Here is a 16,162-nt window from a genome sequence, read left to right on the forward strand (position 1 = left end):
TAACCATTAAGAGCAAAAAGTGTAAATGATTTCAGACTACAGTAGAGTATTTAGGTCATACTTTGTCTAAAGATGGTGTTTCTCCGAAAAAGTCCCTGATTGATGCAATTTTAAAAGCACCAGCACCTGATTGCAGAGATAAGTTGCTTTCTTTCTCAGGTCTCTGCGAATACTACAGCAAATTTATTAAGGACTTTGCGACCAAAATGGAACCTATAAGAGCGTTGGCAAGGAAAAATGTTGAGTTCATATGGGGGAAAAGCAACAGTGCGCTTTTGAAAGTATAAAAGCTGACATGGTTGCGGCACCGACTCTCAAACCCTTTTGTTTGAATAAGTTGTGTATGTTGACTGTGGATGCTAGTATGTATGGTTTAGGGTGTGTGTTGTCGCAGAGGTCTGGTGGAGAGGAATGGAATGTAGCGTTTGCCTCTCGCACTCTTACTCAGACAGAAAGAGGATATGCAGTCATTGAAAAAGAGCTGTTGGGCTGTGTTTGGAGTGTTGAACACTTTAGAAACTATATTTGGGGAGCAAGATTTTTAATAAGGACTGATCATAAACCATTGGTGGGAATTCTGTCTCCTGGGGGAGGCGTCAAGGCCACTGCTCGCATTGCCAGACTCATGTCACGTTTGCAAGAATACAGTTTTGACATTGAGTTTGTTCCAGGGAAGTTGAATGTCACTGCAGACTGTTTATCTAGACTGCCATGTAGTCATGAAGGGAAAAGTGAAGATGAGGAAGTGGTTGTTAGCATTGTGGAGTCTATGCCTGACAATTTCAAGTCTATTTCAGAGGCAGTGTGGAAGAAATGTATGGACGAGGATGAATTACTTTGCAAGGTTAGAGATTTTGTTCATAAGGGCTGGCCAGCCAAGTCTGAGTTGTCTGCTGATGTTGTTCCATATTTTAATGTTGGAGATGAACTTACTTTAGAAAATGGTTTGTTGTTCAAAGAAGGAAAATGTGTCCCACCTTGTGGTATACGTGAACCTATTTTGAAACTCAGTCATGAGTGTCACATGGGAATGTCTTCCATGAAGAGGCTTATTAGATCTAGCTTTTGGTGGCCTGGTGTTGACAGGTTTGTTGACAGATTTGTAAGAGAATGTTCTGACTGTATTGAGAGTGATAAAGCGTGTAGATGTAGTCCAGGGCCCTTGAGGAGGGAGCTTGGGATGTGAATGGGCTCACCTTGTATTGGCCCATAAGCTTCTCCCCCCCCCCCCAATTCCGGTGATTCAGAGGCCCTTGTGCAGGATACAGTGGAAGAAGCCCCAAGTAATTGTGGTGGTTCTTTACTGGCCCAGACGCAGATGGTTCCCTCATCTGAGGTGCATAGCCTGGGGCTTCCATGTTTCCTTCCTCACTCTCCTGCTCCCCTGACGTCCTGCACACAGTGTCAGCTTTGTTGTCTTTCCCTCTCGATTTGGAGGTTGAAAGTACGAGGCTGGGGGGACAAGGTCTACTCCCTCATATTATTGATCTTGCTTAGAATTCTGCTCTTACTTCCTACTCCAAACACTGGAAAGTCTTTGATTCCTTTTGTGTTACTCAAGGGTTCTCTTTGGTGCACTGATCTGTCTCTTCTATTAACTCGTTTCTCTTGGATGGGTTTCATAAAAATCTTACTCTGTCAACCTTGAAATCACAATGTTATGCAAGTAAGGCAGTCCATGTGAAGCATGCCCTGGTCAGTGTGGCAGTTCCATTGGTTTCTAGGTTATTCAAGAGCTTTGGTATCTCTTCCCCTTCAGTGAAATCAACTTTTACTTCTTGAGACTTTCCCTTTGGTTTGAAGAGTTTGCAGCTCCCCCACCCCCCTTTTGAACCCCCCGAAAAGCGGTGGATCTTAAATTCCTTTCTTTTAAGGTCTTATTTTTGGTGACTGTCACTTCCTCCAGTCTTTTGGGTGACCTTTGTCCCTTACTCTGTCTTTGTTCTGTTCTTTCTTTACTGATGATGCTGTAGTTGTTTGTCCTGATCCATCCTTTCTTCCTAAAGTGATGTCGAAGTTCCATGTTTCTCAAGATCTGATTCGTCCCTCTTTCTATCCAAACCTCTCTTCTGCAAAGGAAGATAGGTTGCATTTGCTGGATGTTAAACTCACTCTCTTGGTTTACCTTGACTGATTTTGAGACTACAGTAAATCGGATTCTCCATTTGTCACGATTGGCTTTGCAGGGAAGGGTAAGAAGGCTTTCCAGATCACATTGAGTTGCGGGGTCAAAGAGGCTATTGCCTTGCCATATTCCGGCTTTGACCTGCCTAAACCTTCTGGTCTGCAGGGCTGTTCCACAAGCTGTGCTGCTGTTTCCTGAGCTGAACTTCAAGGGGTCCCTTTAGGAGAGATTTGTAGGGCTGGTACTTGGGCTTAGAACACACTTTTGTGAATCATTATAGGTTACATGAACTGTTGCATGGCCGCCAGAGTTTTGGCTCTGATGTATTACAATCAGTGTTGACGTGAGGGTGGAGTGATATTTACTAGTTTTTATTATTGGAGGGATTCTTGACATTATATCACTAAATGTTGCAGTATGTCTGGCTCTCCTAAGTGTTACTTATCAAAAGGTCTGTACACTTCTTTGGCATTTCTCACAGTTAAGGACTGGGTCCAAGATGAGGGACGTAGAGGTAATACCCTAATTACTTACGGTAATCTTCGTTAGTCTTAGTTTGACTCATACTTGACCCAGTCTAGCCCTGCGAAGTACCACGCATCAAGCATTAGACAAACGCATTTAAGTGTTGTGGTCCGCATCACCGCACTGAAATGCATCATCACACATTTATAGCGCCTCCTCAGCTGTGAAGCCGGAGCGCTGCATAAGTACCACTGACTGCACAAATGTCTTAGCTGGCAGCTCACGCTCCTGCGGCTGGCATGGTTGCTGGGTCAGACAGCTCACTGTGGCCTGGGCTGGCTACAGTGTTTCACTGAGTCACTGCAGCAAAGTCACTGACGTCTCGTCGAGACTGAGTGTCATTACTTAATTTGCCCAATCAAGAACCAGGACACACACTCACTGACTAGGGCCAAGGGCTGTGGCACAGAGTTGAGTTTGCAGATTTGGGCTGACCTGTATGAGGGATAGTGGTGGTGCGTGCTAAGCAGCCTGGCCCATTGCCCATCTCTGACTGCAGTCCGCTACTCGTGCAGCCATGAATGCTGCTTGAGTTGGAGCCCTGGGCCGCGGACCTGCTGAGACCGGACGTTGCCGGGGGGAGTTCTTGCGGCTACCCAAGAATTACCATAACGGTGCTCGCTGAGAGTAAGTTTCAATACTGCTCACTACTAATCACATGGCTTACTAATTCAATTTTTTTAGGAACTCACATCATCATTCAGCCTGTAATTTAAGATTAGGTGAGGGGCTGCTCAGCTCTGCCTTGCAGTGTATGCTGACTTTCTGCACAAAGTAACTTCACAGCCGGGAGCCCCTAAATTAATTGTAAAAGTTACCCAGCTCAAAGCTCTGCAGTCACTGACTGTCTGCACAACATGTTGAGTTCTGCTCAGCGTCATGAGGCTGGCTCAAGCCCGCGCCCCGCTGGAGCCTCTCACAGGTTCCTTTATTTTTCTGGTGCTTTGCCGCAGTTTTAAGATGTTCTTAGAGTTTCTCTTTGCTCAAATGGGTGTCATTTTTGATATTTATGTCTTTTCCTCATCTGCATTGCTTGATTTTCCTTGCGAGAAAGTGTCACTCAGTCATTGAATGTCACTCATAATTACACTGAAATTATGAAAATGTCACACATACGCAGTTTGAACCCTTGACAGCTATGCCAGTCATTTGTACTCACCCATCCTCCATGTGGTAATGGCGTTTGATCAAAGGCTTAGTATTACAGGAAGGACTGGGGGAGGACTATTCTCTCGTAGTTCCCAGTGGAGGTGGGTGTGGCATAGTAACATTTCCTGTTTTGTTTCCTGTGCTGGGATTGGGTAACTAACCTCATGGTTAAGGACTGGGACGAGTAGGATTTAAAGTAGTAATGAAGATTACCAGTAAATAATCTGGGCATTATTCCTCATTCTGAATTGCTCAAGTTTGGGATGTGCATGTTTTGCCTTCACTTTTTGCACCAGGTTTTTTACTTGGTGAAAATCACTCAGGGAGAAATCTATGGCGTTCACATTTTGCTGCTGGGTAATATTTTGGGGTACCAGTTTATTGTATTTATTTTAGACTTTTCCATCTGTCTTTAAATGTATAATTTTTTGCTAATTTCCTTGTATTGATCTCTAACTATTTCTGATGAGTCTTCCAATCCAGTATACCAAAAATTAGTGGTAATATTTTGTAGCCACACAAATACACCTCCGCCTGCACATCTTCAGGAAGAAATAATCATTTGCAGTTAAAATGTTAAGAAAATGCAATATAAAACTTTATAAATAAATAAAGTTAGCGATGTTATTTGCTGCACTTTTGTTTATTTTTCACAGCTATGTGCCCGTACCTTGCCACTTTTGCATGGGCCTAAGGTCTCAGAACAGAACATTTCAAGAGGACTGGTTTCGTGTCCAAACTAACTGCATAATAGGCATCTGAAAATTAATAAGTAGTGACTGAATTGCAAAATTTTAGCTCAGTTGATACAGCAAAGGTGCGATTTACGAATTTGCAAGTCACCTTTTCGATAGCACTAGTTTAAGAAGCGACACAAGCCATATTGTCTTTGGACCTTGTCAAAGCCTGATGCCCAAGTGGGCATGATAGGGACTCCCCGCTGCCCCCTTCCCTACACATACTGCATGGCTACTCGTTGGCTATTTTTTATTCATCCAACAGTATACATGATCTTGCAAAGTCTGTTCTTAAAAGTCACTCCTTCCATTGAACACACTAATTAGATTACATGAGTGTTAGAAATGAGGGTCTCTAGTTGGTAGTGGTATGCATCCTGACCAAGAAAGGACCCTTCCTTCTAGTCAGGGTAAGGGAGTTACACTCCCAAGATCATCCCTGCTTAACCCCTTGGTAGCTTGGCACAAGCAGTCAGCCCAATCTCAGAGGTAATGTGTAAGGTATTTGTACATAAAACACACAGTAACACAGTGAAAACACTACAAATGAATACCACACCAGTTTAGAAACATAAAGTATCTTTAACTGAACCAAACAAGAATAAAACACCAAAATCCGACATCCAGAAGTCAAACTATGACTTTTCAAAGGTTTCAAGCAATTCTGTTCATAGAACTTTATGGATGCAGTGATTTTGCGCAAAGTACCTTAGATGTGTTAAAATCCACAAAGAAAAACAGCTGCAGAGGAGGGAAGTATCAGAAAACAGTGAAGCGTTGATTCCTGAGTCCCCGGGTAAACGATGTGTCAGTTCTGCTGCACACAGGAGAAGGGTTGCAGGTGATTGGTGGAGAACTTGGCACACAGGTAGGATGCATGGAAATCTGGACATGCTGGAGGTTGATGCGGCAAACAGGCGATGGGTCGATTTCTTGAGCTGCATTTCCACGATGTGCTGATTCTTTCAGCTGCACAGCAGGGCCTGCGTTTAAGTCAGTGCGGTGGTCTTGGACTTCAGAGACCCGGTGCGCTGAACTCGGGCGGCAGCAGTTTCTTCGGCCGCGGCAGGCGCTACGTTGTTTTCTTCTCCTGCACAGCTGCAGTATATGGAAATGTTTCCCGCACGTCGGTTCTACATCGGAAAACAGACGCTGGAAGTGTGCGTTGAATTTTTACAGTCTTTTGCAGCTTTCTGTAGCAGGAACAATTTCCAAGAGCCCAGAAGTGGAATTGGCACCACTTGGCAGGTCGGAACTCCCAGCAGTGTAGATGAGGGATGTTGCAAGTGAAATCTTTTATGGCCCTGAGACTTCGTAACAGGAAGCAAGCCATCACAAGCCCTTGGAGAAACTTCACAAGCAGGATGCAAACCAAACTTCCAGTCCCTTTCTTCTCCAAAGCAGAAATAGCAACTGCAGACAAACCCAGTAAAGCAACACACAGCAAAGGGGCAGTACTCCTCCTAACAGCCCTTTTCCTTGGTAGAGTCTCCTCTTGATCCAGAAGTATTCTGAAAGTCTTGGGTTTTAGGTCCAATGCTTATACCCCTTTTGGCCTTTGAAGTAGGCATTCTTAAAAGGATTGTCTTTGTAGTGCACAAGTTTTTGTCCTGCCTGGCCTTGGCTCCAGACACACTCCAAAGGGGTGGAGACTGCATTGTGAGAGGCCAGGCGTAGCCCTTTTCAGGTGTATGTGACAACTCCTCCCACCACTCTAGCGGCGGAAGGCTAATCAATCTGGTGATGGATCGTCAGGATACGCGGGGCACACCTCAACTCCCTTTTGTGACTGTCCAAGTTAATGCACAAACATGCCCTTGTCAATCTAAACCAGATGGTGATTCCACAGGCAGGCAGAGGATAGTTAAGAAAGAAAATGCCCACTTTCTAAAAGTGATTTAGAAAAGGGGGTGGTGATGAACAGAGTGTCTGAGTTAAACAGACCACTCTTACCCAGTCCAAAGATCAGGGCTTGATCCATCACCGTTATTTATCTCACTGCCCCATCCCAGCTCAGAACCTGGCTATATGCAAATCAGTCTGTCCCTGGCCCAGTGCATCATGGGAACAGGGCAGACTAAACTACCAAGCCAATTCTTCACCAGAAAGGAGACAAGCTACCGGGGACCGGTTTCTGGCATTTCAGCCTTCTTCGGCCCGGCTTGCTTGAATCCTGATGGAGCAGTGAGAAAGGGACTCATGTCTGAGTATACCCTGCCACACCTATAGTGGCCAAAAACGATTTAGAAAAGGGGGTGGTGATGAACAGAGTGTCTGAGTTAAACAGACCACTCTTACCCAGTCCAAAGATCAGGGCTTGATCCATCACCGTTATTTATCTCACTGCCCCATCCCAGCTCAGAACCTGGCTATATGCAAATCAGTCTGTCCCTGGCCCAGTGCATCATGGGAACAGGGCAGACTAAACTACCAAGCCAATTCTTCACCAGAAAGGAGACAAGCTACCGGGGACCGGTTTCTGGCATTTCAGCCTTCTTCGGCCCGGCTTGCTTGAATCCTGATGGAGCAGTGAGAAAGGGACTCATGTCTGAGTATACCCTGCCACACCTATAGTGGCCAAAAACGATTTAGAAAAGGGGGTGGTGATGAACAGAGTGTCTGAGTTAAACAGACCACTCTTACCCAGTCCAAAGATCAGGGCTTGATCCATCACCGTTATTTATCTCACTGCCCCATCCCAGCTCAGAACCTGGCTATATGCAAATCAGTCTGTCCCTGGCCCAGTGCATCATGGGAACAGGGCAGACTAAACTACCAAGCCAATTCTTCACCAGAAAGGAGACAAGCTACCGGGGACCGGTTTCTGGCATTTCAGCCTTCTTCGGCCCGGCTTGCTTGAATCCTGATGGAGCAGTGAGAAAGGGACTCATGTCTGAGTATACCCTGCCACACCTACCGGCGTAATGCCAGAAACCGGTCCCCGGGAGCTTGTTTCCTTCCCAGTGTAAGAATTGGCTTTTGTAGTTTGGTTTGCCCTGTTCCCATCATGCACTGGGACAGGAACAGACTAATTTGCATACAGCCAGGTTCTGAAACTGGGATGGTGCAGTGAGCTAAAAAACGGTGTTGGTTCTAGCCCTGATCTCTTGACTGGGTGAGAGCTTTCTGCTTAATTCAGAGACTCTGTCCCTCACCACCCCTTGTTGTAAATATTTTTGTCCACCCTAAGCGTGGAAGGGTATTCTCAGATGTGAGACCCTTGCTCATTGCACCATCAGGATTCAAGCAAACCGGGCCGAAGACGGCTGTAATGCCAGAAACCGGTCCCCGGGAGCTTGTTTCCTTCCCAGTGTAAGAATTGGCTTTTGTAGTTTGGTTTGCCCTGTTCCCATCATGCACTGGGACAGGAACAGACTAATTTGCATACAGCCAGGTTCTGAAACTGGGATGGTGCAGTGAGCTAAAAAACGGTGTTGGATCTAGCCCTGATCTCTTGACTGGGTGAGAGCTTTCTGCTTAATTCAGAGACTCTGTCCCTCACCACCCCTTGTTGTAAACACTTTCTAAAAGTGGCATTTTTGAAACACACAACTTTAAAAAAACTTTGTGAAACACAACTTTAAAAAAATCCTTTATTGAAAGTTGTGTTTTTAAATTCTGAGCTCAGAGAGCCCAAACTCCAAATCTCGAGCTGTTTCCAATTGAAAGTCACAATTGTAAAATTGTACACTGCAGCTCCAATGGTAGCCTATTGGGGACCTAGTCCCTGCAATAGGGAAACACTAAATTGGCAGAATTTCACTATCAGGACATGTAAAACGACCCAGTGGCATGTCTTACCTTTCATATAAAATGCACCTTGCCCATGGGGGTACCTTGGGCCTACCTTAGGGTGTCCTACTTATAGTAAAAAGGAAGGTTAGGGCAGGTTGACATGGCAGTTTGAAATTACACTCACAGACACTGAAATGGCAGCCCTAATACAAGTTTACAGGGCTATGCATGTGGGCTGCACAACCAGTACTGCAAGCCCACTAGTAGCATTTGATTTACAGGACCTGGGCACACATATTGCGCTTTACTAGAGACTTACCACTAAATCAAATATGCCCTTCATGGTGAACCAATCAGAATCACAATTTACACTGGGGCACTGGTCAGCAGTGGTAAAGTGCCCAGAGTACATAAACCAGCAGAAAACAGAGTCCAGGATAACATCAAAAAATACAAAAGGTAGAGTCTACAAGGCAGGGGAAACCACGCCAAGGATGCTAGGTCTAGCAATGGGTACCGTGCATTAAAGAAATGGCATGTTGGTCCGAGAACCGCCTTAGATGTTGCTTAAGCAGGGCTGGACTGGCCGTAGCGGGCACCGGGCAATCCCCCGGTGCGTCGCACGGGTGGGGGGCCGGATTGGAGCCCCTGGGGGCCGTTTTTGTTACAGGGCCATTTTTGCAGCGTAGCTGCAAAATCAGCCATGTAACAAAATCGGCCGAAAACCGGCCCTGGCAAAGAGCTCGGCGGCACCCACAACCCCCGGGGCGGAGGGGGGTGGGGGAGAGCACTTTGCCAGGGCCGGTTTTTGTTCCCAGTCCGGCCCTGTGCTTAAGATATTGTTTCCCGGAGTTAAGAGTAATAATTGAATTCAGGGTGCAGGATAAATTCAGGGGCCTCACAGATGCACATTAAGTGCCCAGAGTTTTTATTTCAAAGTCTCTATCCTATAATACTGTTGCTCATGGTTCAAACACCTCCAGAGTGGCATGCGCGCCTCTCTAGGGTGTGAAGCACTATACACTTGCACAGTTGTGCATTACTAACTTTTGTGAACATTCGCACTAGATGAAGCCTTATATGCCTATTTGCTCCTTTCGCTAAGTGAAAAGGCATGTAAGTAGGGTTATGAACAAATGTTCTCTATGTTAGTCAATAAAGACAACTTAGCACCTTCCACCAACGGTTCCATATTTCACACTATGCTTACGCACACGTATTTTTTTAGTAATGTTCATGTAGTAAAACAAATCTTTTGAAGTTCAAACGGGGAAAAAAACAATTATTATGATCAAGGTTTAATAAACTAAGAACCCCGGAAGGAATTTTTGTTAGTGGCTGTCCACAGGAACTGAATGGAGGAATGTTGGTCTTGGAATAACATCAAAGAGTCATTCGCATTCAGAAAACTTAGTAAAATCAACATTCTGAAGGTTGCCAATTACAGACTGGTTTATTTGAATTGCTGTTTCATCTTAAGGTACCTTTATATCTACCTGTCACTTGTTTACCTTGAGAAAAATTAGGGCGAACACCGGGGTTTCGATTTTAAGTCGTAAGCTCAGATGGCATTGAAATATATATTGTTTGGATCCATTGGAATGGATGTGAAAATAAAACCTATTCAAGCTCAGTGACGTGCAGTTGGCATTGGTGAGCTTTTAAAGTGCTTGATAATTCGTTTGACCTTCATGATATGTACCTTTCTATGGAGCACAATGAGTTCCAGTCCATTAGTGCTCTGTGTCCGCTGTTGAAATGCATGGTAGGGTGGTATTGATAATCAAATTGAATGTATTTATTGCAGCTTGTTGTTTTATATCAGGCAAAAGGCACTTAGGCTTGTGGTCCCTGAGCCTAAAGGGCCCTTTCATTCTTCGAATGGTCCATTACTGGCGTAGAGAGCACTCATAACAGTCGGTGTTCACATAAACCAGGTTGAAAAGCTTTGGTGCAGAGCAAGAATGGAGTGCATGAACTGACTTCTACAGAAATGAAAAATTCACCTTTTTGAAAAAAAAGTATTTTAATATTGTGGGCACACATTTCTAATGCACGCATTTTTAAACTTAGAAATGGAACTTGGTGTAAATGTAACTGGCTTGTGTGAAAATGTGATTTTGTCTCAACATTCATGTGCTGAGAGTCATTAAGCTGTTACTGTGTGAGAGGTAGTGGAGTGCATGAAGGATTGCCTTTTACAACAGCTAGTTTCCTGCAAGAATTTGAGGCCTCCTCTGACACCAGAAGCAGGCACTACTTACCTGAAGTACTGTAGTCCAGTGTCAATACCCCAGCCTGCCGTCCACGCACTTCAACTCCAAGACTGCGTAAGGGTGGGATTGTGATAAAGGGCGAAAAGATATCCAGATCAGTGATAGTCTAACACCACTGTTGTGTAGTTCCTGTAAACCTATGTAGGATCAGCATGTTTAGACAACATAGACTGGGTATGGTGTCCAGACTGATTCCAGACAATCCCCCACCAGGTATGTTCGCCTGTATACCAGCTAGCTCACAATGCCACAATAAGCTCCTCTTATCAAGGAGAGAATAGTTCCTGGCAACTATCAAACATGACAAGACTGTCCCATCAGGAATCATGGAACTAGTACAGTACTTTCACTCAGTCACTTGTGCTCATTTTGTCTCAGAGAAATACACAGAATAAACGGTGGGGACGTGTTCAATAAGCATTTATTGAACCAGTGTAATGCTAGTGAAAAATAGGTGTGCTGAAACAGCCATAAGACAGAAAGAGATTTAAATGATTGGAAGCACTAACAAAGTAAATGGATGGTAGATTTCTAACATAGTGCTAAAAAAATGAATATATGCAAGCATATAAATACATGACTTAAATAATGCGTACTCCTACGATGCGGCCCTTACTAGATGTATCTAATTGTACGTAGCTTGTATGTAGGTGTAGAGCCAAGAATCCCCCTATGCTGACACCAACCCCATTACCTGAAGTGAGAGACTGTGGGGCCCCTTCTTGGTCCCGAGATGGACACCCCATGAGGAATGTCGGACCACTGTGAGCTGGAGTATGTGCAAGCAGGAACCTCAGCGTCTCGCGTCAGTGTGTCAGCATGGAAGTCTTTCTCCTCTGCCTGTCCTGGCAAAGATATGGTGTATATCCCCTTCCGTGCTGCGCAAATTCTCCCACTGTGCAGGAGAATTTATAGGTGGGCGGGATTCGGACGGCCCCCGACCGTCCGTAGCACACGCCCACTATGACGTCCTGAGCTCCGAAGAGGATATGTACCCAAAAGGTACCCTCATGGGATTCTACCTTGCTGTGTCATGTCGGTCGAGGATGACGGAAGGGATGACCCTTATACATAGTTATTATGCAGAAGATGGTAATCCTGCTGTGATTCTGAGATTCTTCGTGTATAATTAATGAGGCTAGTTTTCGGGGAAAACCAGACAGCATTTATGCAGCGTTTAACTAGATAAAAGGTCAATACCAAAACCCATTGTGTAGTGTAATGGTACAGTAAATGTAGGTGAACAGGTAGGGAACTACTTAAGCCTGTGGCAATGCAGGAACTCTCATGGGGGCTCGTACTGCCATTTATAAGTAAGTATCTTGGGAAGGGTCATTAGAGATAAGATAGACAATGGATGTAACATCCTTTGGAAAATTTAACTGCAAAATGTCACCCTTAAATTTATAAAAGTGGATGTAAGTTATTTTGGAATTTACTGGTATTAATGCTGACTATTCAGGGAAATGTAACAATTAATATGTATGTACGAGGAGAAAATCAAGTGGGTACTGATATCATTGGTAAGGTTTTCACATGCATGTGCAGATGCTTAGTAGACATTAATAAATCACATACATCACCATACGTCTCATTAGTAGAAATCTAAAAATCCATATGCAGATCTCTATGTACAAATCGCTGTGCAGCGAAGACTATGCTCTTTCCATTTGGTGCAGCAAGTATGCTTATTTTCAGGTCATACCCTGTAAGAGGCAGTACAGCCAGAATCATTGGTTAGTGTACGGAAAATGTGTGCAGTAATGGTGTGAGATTGCTCTATCCCGCATGATCCTAATATTGCTGCAAAACTGCAGTTAATGCCATGTTTTGGTGAGCCATCATGCTGAGAGTGGCAGGATACATGTTGTGCATTAACTATGCTGAGATTGCTGCATACTAAATTGTGTGCTGTCTAGTTGAAAGTACTGCAATGGCAATAGCATGGCATGATGTGTGCCTGCTTCGACAAAGTGGTTTTAACTTCTCATTTGTTTGGGGAATTATAAGTAGGAGACGCAAAATGTGCGTAATTTGCTTTTGCGTAATTTTGCGAAATTCTGACATAATTCAAACCTGTCATTTTGTACTATACAATAGCGTGAAATGCATCCTTGCGTCAATTTTTGGCAGGAGGCTGCATTTCATCAAAGCGCTGCAAACAATTGCCGCTGTCACTCTATTACTTGTGTGTTTGCGATAAATTGTTACTGCGAATGGCACATATTTGCACAAAGTGGCGGAATTTCAGAAATTGCGAGTAACGGGTGTAATGCGCAATTCCAAAAATTACGCAAACTGCACCGCTGTCGTTTACATTTCACCTGAGCCTAATTAAAAAGCTTTACAAATACGTTCGTCTGTAAAGTATGTACTTAAAGCTAATCGTGACTGATTTAGTAGTCCGAACTTGTTCTAAAAATTCTTAATTATTGAATGTTTCGAACAATTACTCGGCTGAAACTTCCTTCTACTGGTCTATGCAAGTACCTGCCTGGATACTTTGTTTTTCCTTTCTGAACAAGTTAAATCTGCCTTTGTTCGCCTCTTAGAAGCCGCCTTCATGTCACTTCTGCCTGGTGCTGGTGCCAGAGGTCTGGTGACTTCTTGTGTAACTAACTCTGCAGAGTACCTTTGAGTGTGCTGACTTGTTTTCAATCACTTAGGTTACCGCACACATACGCAATAATGGTTTCACACTTTTGTTAGTGTTCAAACGTTTATTACTGTTCAAACAATATTATTAGTGTACATAAGTGTTACAGTTCACATTTGTTACAATTTACATTACTTTACACTCTACACCCAATTGTTGCTGTCCATAGGTTTTCATTTACACGTCCTTGCATTTTTGTGTACACGATTAGGTCTACAGCCGCTCTAGCCGACGTCTCATTGTACAGGGTATTCAGACCTAAAAGCAAATTACTTTTTTTCTAAAAAGACAAAAATGTACAACAAAGAATAGAGACAAATCACAGTTTCTACATCTTTCAGTTTCGAAAAAAGTTTTTATATTGTATGTCGGTTTTTCTGTCTATTACTTACGATGGTTGTGTGTTTTATTGAATTGTAGGTGATGGTGTTTGTTCACGCTCGAAATTCCACTGTGCGCACTGCCATGGCCCTTCGAGAAATAGCCAAAAACAACGGGCAGGCCTCTTGCTTCCTTCCAAACCAGGGAGCCGATTATGGCCATGCTGAAAAGCAGGTAAAGACCTTACTTGTGGCTATATATTGTGTACTTTGATGGACAGTGCATTCTTTGCTGTGCCTTACTGGACTATAAAGCACACAATGGTTGGTTAAGAAGTATTTACTTGCACTGTACAGTAGCTTCCCATTTGATCTCTACATTCTGTATTATTATTTGTAAAATTAACAGCATCAAAGTCTGAAACACATACACTGACTATGCTCACTCTATCCACTCCACGCATAATGCACCAAGGTGCCACCCCAGGCACCCTGATGCATTTATGCATAGGGCTCTCTGTTTTTTGGTATTTATTTTTTGGGGGCAATTCTGTCTGTATTTATCCATATTTATTTTTGATCAAATGTATCTATATTTATCCATGTTTATTTTTTGTCAGTTTTATCTGTATTGATCCATATTTATTTTGGGTGTTGTGAAAAAATATAGCTGAAACTAGTATATGTCCACATCTATTTAGCTGATAAATATATGCTCTTAGTTGAATGACTGACAGGGTTCAATGATAAGAATACCCACAGATGATAAATCAATACACTTATATGAAAACATGGACATTTTAGCATCAACATTGGGCATATCTGCTGTTGCTTAAACCTCATTACTAAAATGTATTGGGTCTTTCCTCCCTGAAAAATGCGGAATCCGTGGGTGAAGAAGGGAAGTCCCTGTGATCGACACATCATGCTAGCCATTGGGTAACCCAGTTATATTGCCTTTCTAATTGGATCTTCTCTTACATGACCCTACCAATCAATTGACAGACTCTGATGAGGATGCCTAGCAGTACCCCAAAGACACAGGGAGCATAAAGGCAAATGTCCGACTGGGCAGAGGTGCTGCCAAGTAGCCTGCCCTAGTTAGACAGGTATAAGGATCAACAATGAGAGCAAATTAAAGAGAAAGACCATATAGCAGATCTCCATTGCAGGTTTTACATCTAAAGAATAGCGCAGCGAATCCTGGCAAATTTCTGTATGTAATTTACTGATGTCACAAAAGCAGTGCTTAATTTATAGAACTGTAAGCACCAGAGCCCAAGGAATTTCCAGGTGACCTTTGTAGGCATGGCTTAGTCCCCTCCACACTCGATACAAAAAATTAAGTATATTGAACACATTGTTAATGAGCTGAGCTCAAAAATAAAGCCCCCAATGTGGTGAACTATCATACATATGTTCCGGCGTTTGAAAATGAGTGCTAGTGACAAGTGTAAGAGAGTAGGGTCTGCAATCCTATGGTCACCCCCGATTTTTGCTTTTTGCTTCACTGGTTTACGACTTTCCCTGGCTGTGGGCCTGCTAATCAGACCCACAGCCTAGCTGTTCTCTCTCTAAATTGACAAGCATGTACCTTAGGTGCATTTACCAATTGGTACTGGGCCACCTTATCAGTCCCTGTACAGCATACCTTAGGTATCCAGGGCATAGGTGTACCCAGGGCCTACCAGGGGCTGAAGCATGTATTATGCCACCCCTGGCTGGCCATCTAAACAGACACAAATGGCTGCACGACAGCTGGGGCAAGGTGGTGTAATCACCCTTTGCTTTAGATATAGTATCCCTATATCTAAACCTAAAATGGACACATATATTCCTATCAGTCCCTCCTATGGCAGGCCTTATCAATCCTGAAGGCAGAGTGCTTGGAATTATGTGAGATGGTGCTCTGGCATGAGCTGAGCCCGTTTGCAGCTTGAGGAACCAAGTCCTAATAGCTGTTCCATGATAACGCGTACCATATACTCTTAAGTGCATTATAATCCTCGCGGTTATTTGCTAACTTTGGTATCGCATTATCAAAACATGTCGAGTAAGGTGTCATACGAATTGGAATACTACCCCCTCGCCAATTCTGGCGACGGGGGTAGCATTCCACCCTTCTAGAGGGACACGACATGTATGTAACTGTGAACCCCGGTTAAAGTTAACTCGAGCCTCAGCATCACAAAATGGATGCTGCCACCACAGACACAAGTCTGACCTCCTGCTGCTGGGAGTCCTTCCAGCGAGGGAGGCTTGGACAAAGGGTTTCCTGCCTTGGGAGGTGCTAGCACCACCCCAGACAGGATTTTGTGTATTAGGTAGGACAGGGCTGAAAGGAATGAGACATGCCTGGGGCACACAAGGTGTCCCTGTGCATAGTCCGGTCTAAACCAGTTCCTGGGGCACTCCAGCCCCAGAGCTGGCGCAAGACCGGACAAAGGATAGGGGGTGTAACCACCCCCCTTCCTGGTCCCTCCCAGGGGAGGGACCTAGTCGTAGTGCAGCCCCCTTTAGCCGAATAAAGGTAGGAGCTGGGCCCATTCCAAATCAGATTAATCTTGACAACTTCCACGAAGAACTCTTGACCTTCGACCTCCTGATCATCAGAAGACTGAAGAATCTCCCCTATGGTC

General features: G+C 44.1%; 1 protein-coding gene across 1 annotated transcript in view; it reads left to right on the forward strand.

The window, feature by feature from the left end:
* The window catches only part of ASCC3 (activating signal cointegrator 1 complex subunit 3), a 2,217,780-nt gene that overhangs the window by 1,255,773 nt on the left and 945,845 nt on the right, over nt 1-16,162 (forward strand). The window contains exon 14 of the mRNA XM_086926668.1: nt 13,624-13,758. Within this exon, the coding sequence (XP_086782794.1) occupies nt 13,624-13,758 (135 nt within the window). The remainder of the gene's footprint in view (nt 1-13,623; nt 13,759-16,162) is intronic.

This window comes from Lissotriton vulgaris, chromosome 6, assembly GCF_964263255.1.
Source record: "Lissotriton vulgaris chromosome 6, aLisVul1.2, whole genome shotgun sequence".
NCBI classification, from domain to species: Eukaryota; Metazoa; Chordata; class Amphibia; order Caudata; family Salamandridae; genus Lissotriton; species Lissotriton vulgaris.